At 42.7% G+C, this 20,679-nt stretch overlaps 1 protein-coding gene across 2 annotated transcripts in view; it reads left to right on the plus strand.

Annotated features, from left to right (window-relative positions):
• The window catches only part of zgc:158270 (uncharacterized protein LOC791213 homolog), a 37,827-nt gene that overhangs the window by 1,984 nt on the left and 15,164 nt on the right, over positions 1–20,679 (plus strand). For both annotated transcript variants that reach the window (XM_041784860.1, XM_041784861.1), the window contains exons 2-8: positions 9,224–9,492; positions 14,133–14,267; positions 14,349–14,453; positions 14,534–14,584; positions 18,896–18,952; positions 19,106–19,198; positions 19,272–19,410. In XM_041784860.1, coding sequence (XP_041640794.1) covers positions 9,224–9,492; positions 14,133–14,267; positions 14,349–14,453; positions 14,534–14,584; positions 18,896–18,952; positions 19,106–19,198; positions 19,272–19,410 — 849 coding nt within the window. The remainder of the gene's footprint in view (positions 1–9,223; positions 9,493–14,132; positions 14,268–14,348; positions 14,454–14,533; positions 14,585–18,895; positions 18,953–19,105; positions 19,199–19,271; positions 19,411–20,679) is intronic.

Consider the following 20,679-nt stretch of genomic DNA (forward strand, 5'->3'; position numbering starts at 1 on the left):
GGTGTGCAGGTTAGGAGTTTGGCTGCACTTTTTGATGATTAAAAAGAAGAAATGACCAAGTATTCAGGGTTTTCATGGCTCAAAATGAGGCCTGCCCCAGTTGTGTGCACTGGCTAAACCAAACACTTCTAATGATTGTGAAATTATGGGACGGCTATTCTGTATTTTCATACAATAAAATAGACCAGCAGCACGTTTGTCCACGATCCTTTTAGCTGCTGTAAATTGGAATTTCCCTCTGTGGGACTAACAAAGGAATATCTTCTCTTATTTGGCACAGTGCAGTCAGAGATATGAGATTAATCCAAGATCCTTCATGAAAACACGTCTGACTTTAGTGAGGGCTGATGGGACGGGGTGAGGCTGGTCACCACCAAACGATGAATGCAGAGAAAACTCAGGCTGTAGATACCTCAGACTTGATGCTGTGGTACTGCAACAAGAACTTATGTAGTTGGTTTTAAATGGTATGAAACTTTTAAACTGGTGCTAAGATTGTACATCTCAGCTGGTCTTATGATTCTGATCAGTTGTGGTGCTTGAAAAATTAATGTCAACATTATGGAAGAGGGTTAGGGCCACTGAAAACACGTGGACAGCTTTTCAATCAAAGTCTGTGAATTTTCATCCTGGCTCTAATCTTTAGTCTCAGAATTCTGACTTTAATTTTAAATCTCATAAATTTGACTCTGATCTAGAGCTGGGAAATTAATCCAAAAATAGTCGAAACCAACAATCAGAGCCTCTTACCCAGGGGTTCTCAACCTTTTCAGCCTGTGACCCCCAAAATAAAGGTGCCAGAGACCGGGGACCCCCACTGGACCTGGAGGTGGTTGGACACAGACATGCATATTTAAAAAAAAAAATACAAAAAGGGTTAATAATTGTTAAAAAAAAAAAAAAGGTGTAAACGGTGGTGAAGTTGGATATTAAAAGTAGTGGGTTAGAAGTGGCAAAAATTATATAAGAATAGCAAAAAATAGCCAAAAAAAGAGTTACAGTGGCAAAAATGGGCAAAGGGAATCAAAAAGTGGCTGAAGAGGCTTAAAATTAGCAAAAATGGGTGAAAATCTGATGAAATGGGAAGAAAAATCACTATGAACTGGGAAAATGGTGCTGAGGAAGAAAAAATAGGCGGAAGTTGGTCAAATTGGCAAAAATGGGCACTTCAGAGAGTGAAATGTGGTTAAAATGTGAAAATTGGGCAGAATAAGTAGTAAGATGTCGTTAATAGTGGCAATTATGAGTCAACAGGAGCAACATTTGGCTTATGTGGTAGGAATGGGTTTGAAGTGGCAAAAACAGGCAGAAAAAGTGGTGGAAAGGGTTAAAAATGGCAAGAAAGGGTTTGAAGTGGCCCAAACAGCTGCTGTCAGAAATGTTGAGTTTTGCTGGTCTTCAATAATAATACTTAATTTTACTTCAACTAGGGCTGAACGATTTGCAAAAATAATCTTATTGCTGTTTTTTTCCCCAATATTGTGGTTTAATATGCAGTAATTTTTCGGTTCCTCGTCTTATGTGTTCATTTAACACAAGCAAATTAATTCCACATCATACCTGCTCTGTATTGGATTAAAAATGGGGACAAACAATTTTGAAAAAAAAAACTTGTTGCGATTTTTGCTCTGATTTTAAATTTGATATCAATTGCCATATTGAACGGGATTTTTACTTTATTCTGGTTTTGATTAAGAAAGCCTAATACACGTAAACAAGAAAAGGACGTCTGTAAAAATTCTAGAAAAGACTCATGTATCATGTGAAGAACATGAAGTCTGCTACTGCTGCAAAACAAAATTGCATTAAACTGGTATTTTTTAAAAATTTTAGGTCAAAGAAACATTGCACTGTCTGCGATTTAAAAATTGCAGCAGGCCATAATGCGATTTAATCTCATTTGTGATTTGTGAAATCATAGACAGGGTTTGGTGAAAAATCAGAATCCAGGCTAAATTTCCCAGCCAAGTGCTCTGGACCCCCCAGTAACCAGAGTGCCTGTCACTAAGATCTGTAGAAATGAAAGTCTAGTCCAGTGAGCCGTGTTCAGAGGAGCTCCTCTGTGGTGGGTTATTAAAGGCCGTGTGTATGAGAGGAAGGATTTACTGCCACTGCATCAGACAGCTGTAGGTGCTTTTATTCAAGGATGTGCTCCAGATGCAGACTCAGGCTGTCTTCTTTTTTAGTCTGAGGTGGTCTTGGCCTCATGGAGCCTGGCTGGTATCTGAAGCCTGTTTCTGAGTCCACCTGTGGTGCTGGAGCAGAGTCTCCTCCTCTGGTCTTTGTGGTGATTCTTTATCCAGGCTGAATGGAGTAAGGCCCGTCTTTATTTAGGATCTACAGCGTGGTAAGACAATCCTCTAACGTGAAGTTTTCTCCTTCACTGAGGTAGCTTCTTACCCCACTACCAGAGCTGTAGAGGGTAGAGTTTGGCTTTTAGGGGACTGGTCCCAGTCTTAGAGCTGTGGGAGGATCTACAGCGTGGTAAGACAATCCTCTAACGTGAAGTTTTCTCCTTCACTGAGGTAGCTTCTTACCCCACTACCAGAGCTGTAGAGGGTAGAGTTTGGCTTTTAGGGGACTGGTCCCAGTCTTAGAGCTGTGGGAGGATGATGGGGTTCGATTTGATTTGATGATAAAGCGACTGCATGATTAGTGATGTTGGAGTGGATCTCCATAAGCAGCCAACCATGCAGCTAACCGCCGCTGCTACATTAGCTGCAGGGACCGCCGCTGCTACATTAGCTGCAGGGACCGCCACTGCTACATTAGCTGCAGGGACCGCCGCTGCTACATTAGCTGCAGCTAACCGCCGCTGCTACATTAGCTGCAGCCAACCGCCACTGCTACATTAGCTGCAGCTAACCACTGCTGCTTCATTAGCTGCAGCTAACCACTAATGCTACATTAGCTGCAGCTAACCGCCGCTGCTACATTAGCTGCAGCCAACCGCCACTGCTACATTAGCTGCAGCTAACCACTGCTGCTTCATTAGCTGCAGCTAACCACTAATGCTACATTAGCTGCAGCTAACCGCCGCTGCTACATTAGCTGCAGCCAACCGCCATTGCTACATTAGCTGCAGCTAACCGCCATTGCTACATTAGCTGCAGGGACCGCCGCTGCTACATTAGCTGCAGCCAACCGCCACTGCTACATTAGCTGCAGCTAACCGCCGCTGCTACATTAGCTGCAGCCAACCGCCACTGCTACATTAGCCGAAGCTAACCGCCACTGCTACATTAGCTGCAGCTAACCAATGCTGCTACATTAGCTGCAGCTAACCACTGCTGCTACATTAGCTGCAGCTAACCAATGCTGCTACATTAGCTGCAGCTAACCACTGCTGCTACATTAGCTGCAGCTAACCAATGCTGCTTCATTAGCTGCAGCTAACCAATGCTGCTTCATTAGCTGCAGCTAACCAATGCTGCTACATTAGCTGCAGCTAACTGATCCGTAGCCTTGTCAAGTATCTGACCTGCTGTCAGCTATCTGCTAATATGGTGTCTGCTGTGAACTCTGAACCCTCTCCAGCTCGCTGTGCTCCTTATCAGTGCTTCAGAAACGTGACAGCAGCTCCAGATGTTCTCAGCGCTCTGGTCCAGGTGTGTCGGAGCCGTTCTCTGCAGGCTCATGCAGCTTCTCCTGGGTGAACTCTGAGTGTTTGACCTGCTGGTGTTGTTGCAGCTGCAGGGACCGTCGTTGACTCGCTGTGAGGAGAAACTGCACGCTGTGCACTCAGACCAAAGTGGGGCAGAGAAGTGAGCGTGTATCATGTGATGTATACATGATTGCACTGGTGTTGTGATCCTCTTACTCCAGATTTGGAGCTCACATTCAGCTCTGTGTACGCTGAAAGAAAACAGGAATTCTTCAGGACTCAGAGATGTGTTTGGAGCTCACATAAAAGAAAAGTTTCACCCCTATTGTTGGTTTCCAAACAGGGATCTGGATCTGAGTTCTCTTGAGCCCAAAGTCTGGTTCATTTGAGTATAAACACCAGGGGCCCAGTTTCTACACTCGAGCATGGTTGTTCAGGATGTGATGCAGCTGTGCTCCAGTCCTGGGGAGTTAAAGTTCTACTGTATGGTCAAAAACGATCTAATTCATGCAGCATGGGCCCATGTCAGTGTGTGGAAGTAGGAATAGATAAAACAGGTAGATAACATCTGCAGAAATATTAGTATGTGACTGCTTATACCTATTTAACTACTATTATAGTGTCTCCTGGTGTTTTAGTCTCAAACCTTAAATAAAAAGTCTTTCTACAGGCTGAAATAAAACGTTCATCCATGTGCTGGGGGGTCACATGAGGCCGTTTCCTGCAGTCACATCTTTAAAAATCCCTGAAGTGCTCAGACTCCTGATCCCGGTCTAAAATGACTACAGCTGCTGTGTTTGATTTATTCAGAGTTTGTTCTCAAAGAGTCGATTGTTAGAAAATCCTCTGACCGAGTTCATCATTTCAGTCTTACTCAGTTTTAACATCTGCTGATTTCTGTGCCTCAAACGCAGCATCTGCTGCCCTTAAACATACCATAATTTTGAACATCTATGCTGATCTATCAGTCAAAGACAGAGGGATTCTTCAGCTGTAACTAGGGCTGGGAAATTCAGTAAAAGTAGGGATGCATGATAATTATCAGTACCGATAATCATTGGCTGATATTGTTTATATTTTACATATTTTTATTATCCTGATGATAAAATAATAACAGATAAAATCCACTGATAATAAAGCCGTTTGTTCTCTTTCTCACAAGACTACACCTTCCAAAACGGTAGGTGGCGCCGCGGCACGTGACCCACTTTTAAGCACCAGAGAAGAAGAGGAAGCAGCCTCAGCGCTAAGAGGCTAACAACACGGTGGAGTTAATATTTACAGGGAGGATAACATGACAGTGTTTGAAAAACTTACCCCACAAATACCCAAAGAGTGGGAAAAAAAGTGGCTAAGAATGGTAAAAATGGGCTAAAGGCAGTAGAAATGGATTAAAAGGGGCAAAAAATGTGGGAAAGGGGCAAAAATGGGCAACAAAGGCCTAAAAGGTGGGAAAATGGGGTAAAAGTGGCATTTACTGGCTAAAGGCAGCTAAAATGGATGAAATATTGCAAAGAAGCAGGATAAAAGTGACTAAAACTGATGAAAAAGGGCAAATATGGTCAAAAACTGGCTAAAAGAAGTGGTAAAAATGGGCCAGAAGTGGCAAAAAATGGGTGCAAAGTAACAAAAAAATAAATTACAGGTGGTCCAAAAGCAGCAAAAAATGAGTGAAAAGTGACTAAAGTGGGCAAAAAAGGTGGAAAAATGGGGTAAAAGTTGCAAACACGGTCAAAAACTGGCTTAGGAAGTGGTAAAAAAAATGGGCTAAAAGCAGCATAAATGGATTAAGAGTGGCAAAAACCCATATTTAACCCACCTGTGACATGACTTCTGTCAGCGCACATTTGTAATCTTTACGTAAATCATCAGAGCTCTTTGTTTCTGACTTGTGCAGAAAAACACCAACTATCAAACATCTCTGTTTGTTAATCCTGACATCCTGTTATCATCTGGTTTTGTCTGATTTGACATGAGTCAGCTGAATTCTTGTTTAGTTGATTGAAATATCAGGTTTGACCTCTCGTAAAAATACTTAAATTCATTTAAAGGGAAAAGAGGAAAACTGTAGTCAGTCGTTTGTGTGTTCTGCTTTGGTACACAGAAACATAATCATAAGTTAAGCAAAAACATTTGAAGAGTCAGAATAGTTCTTTGTTTGTTGATGTAAACAGGAGTTAGAATTCATTATAGAGATCTTTGCTCACTACGTATTAACCCCTTCTTACCCACAGATGTGCAGAAATACGTCAGATAAACTTCTTTTTTAAAATCAACAATTGAAAAAAATGACCCCCCCCCCACTCGTATCTCAGAAGAGCTAAGACCCCTGGGTTAGGAACCACCAAGCAGCCCTAGGTTAACCTATGGTGTTGGTTATAAGGAGGGCTGGGTAATTAATCACAAATTACATGAAATCATAATATGGCCTGCTGCAGTTTTCAAAGGTACAGTATTTCTTTAATACCAGCTGAGATGTTATACAGTACACATGCAATCATTCTAGTGGCAAACTTTTAGAGTAGTGTACAAAAAATTATCACGTTTTCTTCATTTTTGTGTGTTTTTCTTGTTAAATATAGAGAAATTCTCATTCCCTTTATTACAACAGTTCATATCCACTCTGCAAAATGAGTCAAAATCATCACAGTTGGATGTTTTTACACAATTGTTCAGCTCTAGTTTAGTCTAATACTGTTTGTTTTAGTGTAGAATGAATTATAGTGTGTTTTTTGTTTTTTAAATCCATGAGCTGAGAAACTGATCTTGTGGGTTTAAATGGTCGCTGTGAGGAGAATTACATAATGACTGTTTCTGTTTAGGTTTGGGTGTTCTGCTCTTTGATAAAACGGTCTTTCCCTGGAGGGATCCCTCTGTGAGAGACGAGTGAACACACATTTAGGGAGTGTTTTTATCCACATGTTCCTCTGAAGTCAGAAATCTAGAGGCAGACTCTCATCAGAGCCATCTGAAGGTGATGTTTTAGTCTGGTTGGTGACCTTTATCCTGCTGACTCTGTTAAAGCGACGCTGCACGTCTCCTCTCTCTAGAAGAAGACGTGTTTGTCCCGAGGCAGCTCACGTCCCGTACACAGAGAACACTGAGACTGAATTAACCGGATCACTGGGCCTCCTTAAAGCCTCCGTTAAAGCTCACGTGACCGTCTAAAAGGCGTCTCAAACCGTTTTTAAGGCCGCCTGCTCATCGCCGGTCGTGGTCAGGGGGATGCTGATGAAGGCTGCGTGTCGTTGAGGCACATCGGAGTCGTGTCGCTGCTGCAGAGCGCTCACATGGCCCCAGCAGCTCCTCGCTCCTGACCTGAATGAAGACTCTTCTTCTTCTTCATCCTCCCATGAGGCCGTGGGGCTGCTGCTCGGGCCTGTTTGCTGAGCAGTGGGATCACACTGCTGTCACGCTAACACAAGGGCACACTTCTCATGCTATAAAAACAGAAATCTGTGCAGCTCACTTTAACTCTACTAGGAAAGCCCCAAATATGTCCTAAAGCAGACACCGTACTTCTAGTCATTGGAGTGAATCTGCTGCCGTATAAGGACACCAGAAAACTGACCAACCGATCCGTCTATTTACTGTAAACCTCCATCCAGACTGACAGCAGCAGAGACTCCTCCAGGTCTTTGCAGAGCTCCCATGATGCTTCACTCCCTGCAGGATGTCAGGAGACTTTATCTGCTGTCAAAATTTAAATCAGGAGTTTAAAAGTCGAAATATAGGATTAAAAATATGAGAAAAAATTTAAATCAGGAGTTTAAAAGTCAAAATATAGGATTAAAAATATGAGAAAAAATTCAATCGTGTCTGGGAGTCTCATCTGTTTACTGTAGAATTATACAGTCTAATAGCTGACGGTATGAAAGATCCTCTAAATCTTTCTGTCCTGCAGCGCAGGGATAGGAGCGTCCACCACCGTTGTTTCTTTGCTCTCTGAGGGAGATATGAAGTGGATGATCCATGTCTCTCAGTGTGTGTCTCTCCTCCTCATCCTCCGATGAGTTCAGCTTGATTCCTCCACAGAGCCAGCTTTTTTCACCAGTTTGTTCAGATGCCTTGCATCCTTGTGTTTTACACTGCCTCCCCAGCATAAAACAGAACACTTGCCACCACAGACTGATAAAACATCTGCAGCATCTTACTGCAGACGTCTATTGATCAGAGTCAATATAAAATATATATAAATATTTTTTGTATCATATAAAATATGATAAAAAATTTAAAATAATGAGTGGAAAACATAAGAATATGACTTAAAATTTAAAATTGTGAATCTACAAAGATAAAATATGGCATATACAGTAAAAATTATAAGTTGAAAAGGTTAAAGCATGAAATGAAAAGTCAAAATCATAAGCTTGAGTTGTAATCTTGAGATGCAAAATTGAAAATATGACATAAAAACACAAATTAATTTCTTTCCCCACATTCTTGACATTTTTTTCTTTTCTTTCTACTAATTTCAGAATTTTATGGCTTAATAAGGATATTTTAAATCTTTAAGGTTAAGTTTACATTTTCATACTGGAGGAAATCTGCAGACCTCAGACTGGTGGGCCAGTTAGAATACAAATATGATCTTGTGGGTCGAATTTAATCGTTCCGCAGGCCGGATTTGTCCTCCCAGCCATGGGTTTGACACCCCTGAACTAGAGGAAACTTCGATGTGTTAATAATTTCTGCAGAAACATTTCAAATGTCAGTCTGAAGAGCGACTTAAATGTGCAGTATATAAACTCTACCACCAGGGGGCTCTTAGCCAAAACAGCAACACACTGGCTGTAACAGCCCAGCTCCGCCCAGCTACTCATGTTTTGTATTGTTCAATAAAAGCGTTCCCTTCTGAGCTGTAGTCACTACACAGAAAACTAAAGTTTGGTTTTTATCCATGAATTTCTCCTTTTGAGGGAGAAAAGCTGTTAAAAGTGCACTTCTGCATTTACACTTTTAACAGCTTGTGGTAGAAGGATTATAAAATATCGATGCAAAGGTGGTCAGGAAACAAAGCTTTTTTTTTTCTAGTGTTTGAAAGTTCAGGAGGAGGAACAGCTGGTAGGAATTTCAAAATAAAGGCGTGTCTTAAAGATCAATACTATGACTTTCCTCCAATGTGATTGGATCTTTGATCTTTAGGATGTATGGATCCACACTGATGGATCTTTACAGCCCTTAGCGACACTATTAATCACAGTTTCATCTTTACTGAAGAACATGGCAAAAACCTGCATTTATGGCAGTAAATGTAAAATGATGTTAACATGTAGTACTTCCCCATTTGTTAAACAAAGCTGAGATCTGCACCCATGTGGACGCGTATTTATCAGGAAGAAGTTGAGTTAAACATGGCTCCTTAGGAATGGTTGACTAGTAAAGTTTTAGCTCTGATGAATTGATTTTAAAAATGCTTTTATTGCTTTTTTTTTATTTTGAAGGTATCTTTTTTGGACAGTTTTCTTTTTCGTCCTCCGTCATGTTTCTTGAAGGTATTTTTTTAAACCAAAAAGGGAAAACAACTTTTGGAACCTGTTACCAACTTTTTTCCAAAACTGCCTATCATAACCCAGCCTTTGTGGTCGATGCCGCTTTAACAAGGATTTTCTCCCTCAGGCGGGTTCAAACCAGACAAACCCACGATGACGCGTGACGAGGACGAGGACGACCTGCTAGAGGAGGAGGTGGGTGTGGCCCGGCCGGTGCAGATCGTGGTGGCGGATGAGGAGGAGCACTCGTTTTCGCTGCAGGAGGAGGCGTTGGAGCGGCTGCTGCTGCAGGAGGAGGTGCAGGACCTCCACGTGGTCGTTGTCTCCGTGGCCGGAGCTTTCCGCAAGGGCAAGTCCTTCCTGCTGGACTTCATGCTGCGCTTCATGTACAAACAGGTAAGACCCTGGAGTTTGGCTGTGATCAGACCAGAGAGGGACCATATGTTCAGACTGTGATGCCAAAGTAAGTTATGTCATGGTTGGACCTACGTAAATACAAATCTAGCCCAGTGCAGATTCAGATTAGCAATTTATTTCTGATTTCTATACATAGAAATACAGTTCAGGGTCTGCCGCTACATTTCCTCCATGAGTTTTCCTGCAGGAAATCATGGCAACTGAAAATGAGTGTATTATGTCAGAGTTGGTGCACAGGATGAAACTGTTACCTGTTTTAATGGTGTCTGTGATAACAAATTCCCCTACAGTTATTTTACAGTTCACATTTTAATTATCAGTAAAACCATCAGTGATAACCATGCTTTACTGGTGAATAATGTCCTGACAGCATGCATTTAAGGTTTGTTTACTGCAGTGTTACCCAAACCTGCTCAACCAAAGAGCCAAATTGTTGAAAAATATCTTTGCAAGAGCCACAATCTAAGTGGTGAAAAGGGGCAAAAACAGCTAAAGTAGCGATAAAAACAAATTAAAGGTGGCAAAAATGGTCAAAAAATAGCTAATATGTGTGAAAAGGGGCAAAAAATGGGAAGAAAAGTGGAAGAAAGGTCAGAAAGTAGCAAAAATGGGTGAGAAGTGACAAAAAAAGGAAATACAGATGGCAAAAAATGGTACAAAAGTGGCAAAAATGTTGCAAAAAATGAGTGGAAATTGACTTAAAGGGGCAAAAAGCAGTCAAGAGTGGCAAAAATTAGGAAACAAGTGATATTTAATGGCAAAAAATGAGTGAATAGTGATGAAAGGGCAAAAATGGCAAAATAAAGTGGCAAAAATGGGCAAAAAAATGGGAAACAACTAGTATTTATTGGCAAAAGGTAGCTTAATTGGAGGAAAAGTGGAAAGAATGGTGAAAAAGTGTTGAAAAAATGGGCAAAAAATAGGAAACAAGCGGTATTTAATTGCAACAAAGGGGGAATACTGGAGAAAACTGCAAAAACGGAAAACAATTGAAAAATAAAGTGGCAAAAATAGGCAAAAAAATAGGAAACAAGTGGTATTTAATGGCAAAAAGTAGCTCAAATGAAGAAACATTTTTAAAAAAGGGCAAAAGTTGGATAAAAATGGCAAAATTTGGAAAAAAAAGTTGCAAAAAGAAGTGGCAATAATGGGCAAAAATAGGAAACAAGTAGTATTTAGTGGCAAAAGGTAGCTCTATTGGGTGAAAGGTGGAAAGAAAAATGTGAAAAAGGGCTAAAAGGTTTCCCTTTAAGGTTTTCTGGAGGAATAATGTTTAAATTTAAGACATAAAAGAGCCACAAATAGTCATAAAAGAGCCTCGTGTTGAGTATCACTGGTTTACTGTGTTCATCTGTATAACAGAGCTCTTTTAGGTGTGAAGTTAGTATTTTTAGCTGTTATCATCACGCCATGCAGCAGGAAGTAATCCAGTACGAGTGTATTTGACATGTAAGCGATGTGTAGAGGAAACGGCCTGTGTTGGCGTGGGTCTGCGCTGCAACCTTTGGCCTCGTTAATCTACAGTAAGCGCTGAGGAACATTCAGGAGGGCTGCATGTTGCTCTAAAGAGGATTTTAGTCGGGCACAATGCCGGCTCTATGGGTGGGCCCCCTCACTTGCTGCTGCTTATTCACACATAAAGCCATCTTTATGCATACAATAAGCCCTGCCCACAGGGGTTTAGGCCACTCTGGGGTTGCTAATGTGACCTGTACCTGGCCTCTGCTCTCACTGTTCACTTCATTAGGTACACCTGGCCTTGCCTTGATTTTTTTGCTGCACAGATTCAACAATGTACTGGGGACATTCCTCACAGATTTCTTTCCATATTGACCTGAAAGCAATGCAGATTTGTTGGCTGCTCTTCAGTGATGAGAATCTTCTGTTCCATCACTCCCAGAGACGCTCTGTTGGATGAGATCTGTTGTTTGTGGAGGCTGTTTTAGGACTGGTAACTCATTGTAAATCCGCAAAGCGGTATCCTGCATCAGAAGACGTGTACACTGCGGTCCTAAAGGGATGGATACGGCCACGGATACACACAGGAGAGCTGTGGTGTTTTAAACATGCTCATTAGGAGCCAAGGGGCCCAAAATGTGCCAAAAAGACATCCCCAGCTATGAATCTTTTACAAATTCTGACCACAGACCAGTGTTACTCAACCCTGCTCAACCAAAAAGCCAAATTTTTAAAAAATGCCTTTGCAAGAGCCACAATCTAAATGGTAAAAAAGTGGCAAAAATGGGTTGAAGTGGCAATAACAATAAGTTAAAGTGATGAAATGGTCAAAAAGCGACAAAGAAGTGGCAAAAAATGGGTGAAAGTGGCAAAAATTGATTAAAAATATGTTATAGGTGGTCAAAGATACAGTAAATTGTGTCAAAAGTGGCATTCCATGGCGAACAGCAGCGTAAATGTGCAAGATTGGGCAAAAGATGGCAAAACGGGGGGACAATGGAAAATAACAAAAGCAAGCTAAACGAGGCAAAAACTGTTGAAAATTTGATACTAAAAAACAAGTTACAGGTGGCAAAATTGGTCAAAAATGGTAAAAATGTGGCAAAAATTAGTGAAAAGAGACGAATATGGATCAAAAGTGGCAGAGAAGTGGCAAGAAATGGGTGAAAATTGGCAAAAATGTGGAGGAAAAGTGGCAAAATTGGTTTAAAAAAATGAGTTACAGGTGGCAAAAATGGTAAAAAAAAAAACAGTAAAAATCTGGCAAAAATGAGTGAAAAGAGATTGAAGTGGCAAAAATGGGGGAAAAGTGGCATTCAGTGGAAAAAGGCAGCCTAAATGGGTGAGAAGGGGCAAAACATGGCAAAAAAAAGTGGAAAAAATAGCAAAAAGCAGGACAAAAAAGAAGACAGGTGAAAAGGGAGAGAAGTGGCAAACTTGGGCTTAAAAAGCTGTAAAATAGATTAAAAGTGCATAAAAAGGGGGAAACTGCAGATAAGGGCAGTGGAAATATACAAACAAAAAATAAAGGGTGAAAATTTAAGCCAGCTGTACAAGAGTGGGGAACAAAGTGATTAATGGATCGTTATTGAGGTTAAAGTTGACCTCTGTTAAGGTATTCTGGGGGAAAGATATTTTAAATTAAGACATAAAAGAGCTACAAATCCTCACAAAAGATCCACATGTGGCTCCAGATCCACGCGTTGAGTATCACTGCCATAGACAGGAATCTCAGCCCTACATTTTTAGCGTCCATGTCTAGGTGTAGACTGAGAACTTCTCTCTGCTGGTATTGAACAAGATAATATCAGAGATGTGTCACACTGTTAGAGACATTCTCTGAGACATCAGGGTTTAAATGCTGTCAATTATGGCCCTTAGTGTGCTGCATATGTTTGAATATTGGAAGTTATGTTGTCCAGTCTAAGGCCAGATAACGTGATGCTTTATGGAAGGATTGTGAGGTTCTAGTCCCCTTTAAAACTGTAAACACTCCCTTTCCATGCAGATTGGCCTCTTTGTATAAAGCGTTTACCAAAGATGGTAACAGCGAGGTGCAAATACAGTAGAAACTGGAGGTGCAGGCAAGTTTAGGCTCCACCCACTTTCACTGTGAAGCCATGCTGTTGTAACATTTGTAGAATGCACAAATAAAAGACAACCAATCACCAACTAACCTTCTTATCTGTGAAATGATCCAACTTTTCTGGAACATGCTGCATCAGTTTCATTTTGTGCTTCCTGAGCAGCGAGAATTAGAAACCTCAAAAACAACCTCCTGGTTTTGTTCAGTGTGGTCTAGAGCAGTGGTTCTGCTGTGCTGTGGCACACTGGTGTGCCTTGAAAATTCATCTCACTTTACATAAGTACTACAACTATACAACAACTTAAGAGACTATAACCAATGTCCTTACTGCATGCAAGCGTTACATGCTGCATTGCATCATATAGCATTGCATGCTTACTGTCCATCTGTTAAATATGCAAATGTAAATTTACATGTAAAAATATGACATCTCATGCTTTACTTAGAAAATCGCAGGTATGGTGCCTCTAATAGCTGTGAGCCACATAGTTTTGTCTCCATGTTAGCACAAGTCAGACCATAAAAATTCATAAATGGGTATGGAGAGTATCCATGCAACACAATCCTCTTTGTAAAACAAGCTAACAAGTTTCAGGAGTGAGAAAAGTGGAAGAAAATTAAGAATATCCTCTGGTGGGACACTCCTGGTGCCTTGTCATCCTTTGTGCAACCTCTTCCCTTGTGACTTGTCCATCTTAATAGGAGCGACAGAGAGAAAATAGGAACAGGGTGACTAGGGATAAACCTGGGGAGCTGCAGTGCATCACTTGCAGAGTGTCAGGATGCTACAAAAGGAAACTCTATAATCAAACTGATGGAGCTGGCACTTGCTCACATTGCATGCAGTTGGGACTGGGACATCTTGCTACTTGCTACACATGCTAAAGAGGCTATTTTGTAAGGACATTAATATGTTGTGCCTTGAGACGTCAGCTTGCTTTTTGGTGTGCCTTGGGCAAAAAAAGTTTGAAAACCATTGGTCTAGAGTAAAGCTTTCCTCATGTCTGTAGTCACGGTTTGAGTTCTGAATCATAAACAGAAACTGTGCAATGAGCTTGATGCCATCTTTTTGTAGTCGTCTGGTTCATGGGTCGGCGGGGAGGAGGAGCCTCTGACCGGCTTCACCTGGCGAGGCGGCTGTGAGCGGGAGACGACGGGCATCCTGGCCTGGAGCGAGGTGTTCGTGGTGGAGAAACCAGACGGCAGTAAGGTGAGCTGACACCAAGCAGAGACTCCTGAACACGTTGAACATAAAAGTGACTCAGATAATCCTGGTGTGCTGTTGTTTCAGGTTGCAGTTCTACTCATCGACACACAGGGGGCGTTTGACAGCCAGTCCACCATCAAAGACTGTGCCACGCTGTTTGCTCTGAGCACCATGACGAGCTCGGTCCAGGTCGGCCATCAGTTTCTGAATAACGAGCATCAACAGTGTTATGAACTGGTTGGCTGACAGGTGTGCTGTTTACTTTTCAGGTGTACAATCTGTCGCAGAACGTCCAGGAAGACGACCTGCAGCACCTCCAGGTCAGTACCACACTGAAGCCGCTTTCACAAAAGCGTTTTTGGTTCTTAGGGTACTTTCACATTAGGCCCAGTTGTTATGAACCGCGGTGCGACCCCCCCCCCACACTTGGCTTGCTTTCACACTAGCAACATTGATCCGTGCCCGGGCCCACTTGTGTCTGTACTCGGCCTGAAACAGCGGGTGGCAGTATGCACATAGCTGCTTTACAACCCAGCAAAGGAGAAGAAAGAAGAAGAAGCTACCATGGCAACCACTGGGGTCATGACCTGAGCAAAGATTATTTTTGTTTTGACCCGGCAAAAAGTCCATCATGCAGCCATGGATGATTAAAATCACTTTTAAGATGCCAGCAACTTCGCTCTTCATGTCTGCACATCTGCTACAGCTCAGAGGATTAAATGGGCTCACACTGCGCAGATACAGCAGTTTCTGAGGTGACGGGAGACTTTTATTGCCTTTGCACCTCCTCTCACTGACTCCAACCTGTGTTCATCTGTAAGGTGAGTCACAACAGACCGTTTATTGACTGGATTCTGATGATTTCAGCCCTTTATTGACAAAAATGTGAACAAACTGCCACGCTGTGGAAAGAAGTTTAATTTTTACGACGACGTCATAAAGCTGTTACGGCGTTCTGTCCCGTATCTGCGAGCGGTTGCATTCGCATCTCATCCGAACCACACCGGAGTCCACAAGAATCATGCACGAGACCCCCTCCTCAAGGGGGCCTGGGCCCAGTGCCTGGACACGGTTCGTTTGCATTCACACTACCCAAACGAACCGGACTTTGGGCTCATGTGCACTCAGATCTGGGACCAGCCCCTAATGTGAAAGCATCCTCAGTTATCCTGTTTTTTATTTCTTAAATACTACTTAATTAATATTTCCTAAATCTGAGAATAAGCCGAGCATGCTGAGGTCAGACTACACGTTATTGGTACTATCACAGCCTGGTGTGGGAGGGTTTCAAAGGACCCCTGCGTGATCAGACATATTCATCTTGTTGGATAGATATTTGTATCTCTCATATACATATTGAACTAAAAAACTCACTAGGTATCTGCGTTTTGAGTCATTTGAGTTTATAAACTCACCAGGAGGCCGCCATGTTTTGGTCCGTGCTGGCGCTGTGATGTCACAGTTCCACAGCGCTCCTCGCCATTCCTCTGCAGTAACCTGTCTGATTGGCAGCCAGTGTTAGAGCTGATCTCAGAGCACGCACGGAGAATTTTAAAATTTGAGGTCTCTTCTGTTTCATTATTTGTACCATGAGCAGTTATCTGTCCATCTAGACAGGAAAATGATAAATACAGAGCCATATTTACCGTCTTGTAGCAAATATTTACACACACATCTGTAGAACATGTTTGAAATCAGTTTCTTGATGAACCAGATGAAGGCTATGAGCTAAAATGTGTCTGTTTAATAAAGTTGTTCCCCAAACATCAACTCTTTATGAAGCTTTCTGTTTCCACGGTTCAGGTAAAGGTAAACACAGAATCAGAGCACTTCTGGTTTGCACTTTTCAAAGTAAAACTCAACTTTAGCATTTCTTTGGAGAAACTCTGTTCGTATGTACATAATACTTTTATTCTGAAAAGCTTCCGGCACACTCCCACTATACACTGAATCCAGTCACCTGTAGGAGGTTTACTGAGGTCAAACTTAGGAGGAAAGACAGAGCTTTGACAGCAGGGAGACAACAGCTGCAAGCGGAAAAACCGTCTGAAAAATGGTTACTATAGCAACAGGGAGGAGCTCCTAGGGAGCGCTGTGGAACTGTGATGTCACACTGCCAGCACGGACTAAACATGGCGGGCTCCTGCTGAGTTTATGAGCTCAGATTTACTGAAAATGCAGGTATGTGGGGTATTTAGGGAGATTTTTAGTTCAATATACATTTGAGAATACAAATACACTGCCTGGCCAAAATAAAAAAAGTCGCCACCTGGATTTAACTGAGCAAATAGGTACGAGCCTCCTGTTGGATAATTACTGCATGGGCGATTATCTTTCAGCTGGCAACAAGTTATTTAACCCCAACTGATGCAGTGAGTAACTTCTCATTTCTTAAACAACCATGTGGAAAGACACATCCTGTGGTCGTGGAAAAGATGTTAGTCTGTTTAAGAAGGGTCAAATCATTGGCATGCAAAAAAGGCTTCAGTTTGCTAGGGAGCATAAAGATTGGACTCTAGAGGAATGGAAGAAGGTCATGTGGTCTGATGAGTCCAGACTGACCCTGTTCCAGAGTAATGGAGTTCTTTTAATGTTAGAAAGCGGCTTGTAGCTGCAACTTTTTTACCTGTTTTAGGCTATGGTGATCTGTTGTACATGCACGCCTCTGCACAGTGTCTCCATATGGTTGATACTGTCTACCATGCATCCTTGAGGTTCATTACAAACTGTAAAGCTCTGACCCACCATTGTGAGTTGTACTCTCGGGTTGGATGGCCTGCTTTGGCGACCCAGAGGCTCATTCATTGGTACACCTTTATTTATAAGGTAATTCTTGGTCTGCTTCCCCTCTATCTATGTGTTTTTATCATGCAGAGAAGTCCCGGACAGTATTCTTTGCGTTCTCAGGACCTCTTTATGCTGTCCGTCCCAAACGCTCGGACGGAAATTGAGGAAAAGGGCTTTTGGGTACTCTGCACCCTCAGCCTGGAATCAGTTGCAGAATGACTTAAAGCTCAAGGAGCTGGTGTCCTTAAATGTTTTTAAATCTAAAATGAAAGACATGGAAGCAGATTCTATAGGGTGTAGATGTTTTAACTTGGCTGTTTGAACAGTTGATTCCCCAGATATGACTCATAGATGGTTTTAATCCAAAACCTTGTGTTTTGTAAATTGTACTCTGTCTCTCCTTGTATCTCCGTCTGTAACTTTGTGTTTTTTGCTGCTGCCTGTCTTGGCCAGGTCTCCCTTGAGAAAGAGGTTTTTATTCTCAATGGGACCAACCTGGTTAAATAAAGGTTAATAAATAAATAAATAATGGGCACATCAGGGTAAGAAGAGAGGCAGGTGAAGTGATGCTCCCATCATGCCTAGTGCCTACTGTACAAGCCTGTGGGGGCGGGGCTAAGATCTGGGGTTGCTGCAGTTGGTCAGGTCTAGGTTCAGCAACATTATGTGCCCAAAGAATGAGGTCAGCTGACTACCTGGATATACTGAATGACCAGGTTATTCCATCAATGGATTTTTTCTTCCCTAATGGCACGGGCATATTCCAAGATGACAATGCCAGGATTCATCGGGCTCAAACTGTGAAAGAGTGGTTCAGGGAGCATGAGACATCATTTTCACACATGGATTGGCCACCACAGAGTCCAGACCTTAACCCCACTGAGAATCTTTGGGATGTGCTGGAGAAGGCTTTGCGCAGTGGTCAGACTCTCCCATCATCAATATTAAAATTAATGCAACACTGGATGGAAATAAATCTTGTGACATTGCAGGAGCTTATCGAAACAATGCCACAGCGAATGCGTGCTGTAATCAAAGCTAAAGGCGGTCCAACCAAATATTAGAGTGTGTGACCTTTTTTTTGGGCCAGGCAGCGTATGTATCCAACAAGGTGAACTGGTCTGATCATGCAGGGTTCCTTTTCAGCTCACTGCCCCTCTCTGTCTATCACTGATTGCCTTTAACTAGAGTGTTTCAATCAGTGAACACAGAGTGAGAAAAGCGGTTAAAAAGTGGTGCTAACCCTTGCTCATCTGCTGTTCTGAGCAGTGAAGCAGCCCCTTGCAGTACACATTAAACCTTGCTCGTGCTCTTCTCAGCTCATTAATCTGGAGTTTTTGGCTTTTTTAGATAAATCGTGGCACTAAGTGCTTCTTGTTCACTGGATTGGATGATAGCCTTAAATGTGCCTATTTATGGTTACCGTGTTCATTTCCATCTTTTACCTCACACCTCTGATCACATAAATGTGAGTCCTTCCAACACCGGCTCCTAATCCTGCAGCTTTACGGCTGCTTTTCTTCTCAGATCTCCTCCTCTTCTTCAGAGTGAGGAGCTCCATATCCGGTGTTTTTGTGTTCAGGATTAGGAGCTGAACTAAACCCAGCAGACGGCAGCCTTAAGAGGCAGAGCGGTCGGCTTCTCTTCCATGTTTGGAGCCGACTTCAGCGCCGTGTTTCTCTTTGGGTTCAGCTCTGCAGCATTAAAGGCTCGTTAGAGGAAAACATTTAGAGCTGCAGTGAATGGAAAAGCTTTCATGCAGCGGATGAAGCTGCTTTAACATCACACTCACATTTCTTCCTCTTCTGATTGATCCTTATGCTTGATCGTGTCCCTCTCCTCAGCTCTTCACTGAGTACGGGCGGCTCGCCATGGAGGAAGTCTACGAGAAACCCTTTCAGGTACGATCTGAAGGTTTACTCAGAGACCTCTTAAAGAGATCAGGATTTGAGCCCTTAAATGATGTAAAATCCCTCAAAAATCAGTAAAAGGAAGCGATAGAAAGTGAATCAATCCTTGCTGGATCAATCACTGTCACACATCCCTCTGTTCAGACACTGATGTTCCTGATCCGGGACTGGAGTTACCCCTACGAGCACCCGTACGGACTGGAGGGAGGGCAGAGCTTCCTGGAGAAGAGACTGCAGGTGAGTTTTACCTGTCAGAGTCAACGACGGGCAGTCAGCATGTTGTTAAAATGTTTATGATGTGTGTTTAAAGGTGAAGCAGAACCAACACGAAGAGCTGCAGAACGTCAGGAAACACATCCACTCCTGTTTCTCCAACATCAGCTGCTTCCTGCTGCCTCACCCTGGGCTCAAGGTGGCCACGAACCCGCACTTCGACGGACGCCTCAGAGGTAAAAAGACAATAGTCCTTAAGGAGACATATTTACCCCTTTTTCCTTTTAAGTATGTCATTTTGGGACACCTTTAGAATAGTTATTTATGATGTGCAGCTCAAAAAACTTATCTTACACTGGCGATAGGAAAACCGCTATTTTCAGCAGATCTCGCCTACTGCTGAAACGCTCCGTTTCAGTCCTGTCTCTTTAAGACTCAGAGATGTCCGTGACCTTACCATTCTCTGATTGGCCAGCTTGGTCACGGCCTCCTGGGGGCTGAACAATGGGCCGAACTGTTTTCTCGGCCCACTGATTACCGAGTTTTGCTTAGTTTACTCTAATCAGCACAAGTCAAGACTTAGTAATGTAAAGGTACACAACGTTTCACGGCATAGTTTTGGGTAAAAGGGCGGATAGTTATGAAAACAACTGATGACAAAGTTTAGCACACATTAGCTTCCCACTGACCCATGGCTGGTTTTAACGTAATGTTATAAAGTGACTCACAGCTTGTGGTTCTAAGCCTCCCTGGGCGATCTTTACAGAGGGAACAGCTCCATGTTTTAGCAGTTCGCAGGCAGTCAGCTTGATTGGACAATTCCCACTGCTTTCTGCTGCTTGCGTCCTTCGGTAGTGCATACAGAGTAGATTTATCGCTGCAACCAAAAAAACACGAATGAGTTTAGAAGACATGCTGACCGGAATAAATCCACACAGAGCAAGAATCCAAACAACAGCAGCTTTAGCTAAGCAGCGTTGTATACAGCGCCGGGGAGGGGGCGTGGCTGAGAACGAACTGCCGGGAGGGCAGGTCTGAGAGCCTCCTGTGGGAGCGGGGGAGGGGAGTCATCTCTGCTCAGAGCCGTCCAATGGGGAAGCCGGAAAACGAGCTGACGTCACCTTGTATCAAGTCTCGCAACGAGCTGTTCAGAGAGGGCGGTAATCTGGTTTGCAGGGACGCGTCTCTTGATAAAATGAAAACGGTATGGTTTAGAAAGGATCCTCAACATTTCAGCATTGTATGCAAGTGTTAAAATATGACAGTATAATATGTCTCCTGTAGAGTCACGTACAAGGAGATTCACCGCGAGCAATCAGGAGATCTGTCCGTATTTCATATACATTTATTATACACATGCGTACATGGATATTTACATTCAAGAGGTGGTGGAGGAAACGCCAGATTTACTGGTAAAGGAAAAACAGCCGAACAAGAAGCAAGACATCAATAAAAGTACAGGATTAAAGGTTCACAGAGGTCGCAGTCAGGGGCGGAGCCAGGCT

The sequence above is a fragment of the Cheilinus undulatus genome, linkage group 4 (assembly GCF_018320785.1).
Source record: "Cheilinus undulatus linkage group 4, ASM1832078v1, whole genome shotgun sequence".
NCBI classification, from domain to species: domain Eukaryota; kingdom Metazoa; phylum Chordata; class Actinopteri; order Labriformes; family Labridae; genus Cheilinus; species Cheilinus undulatus.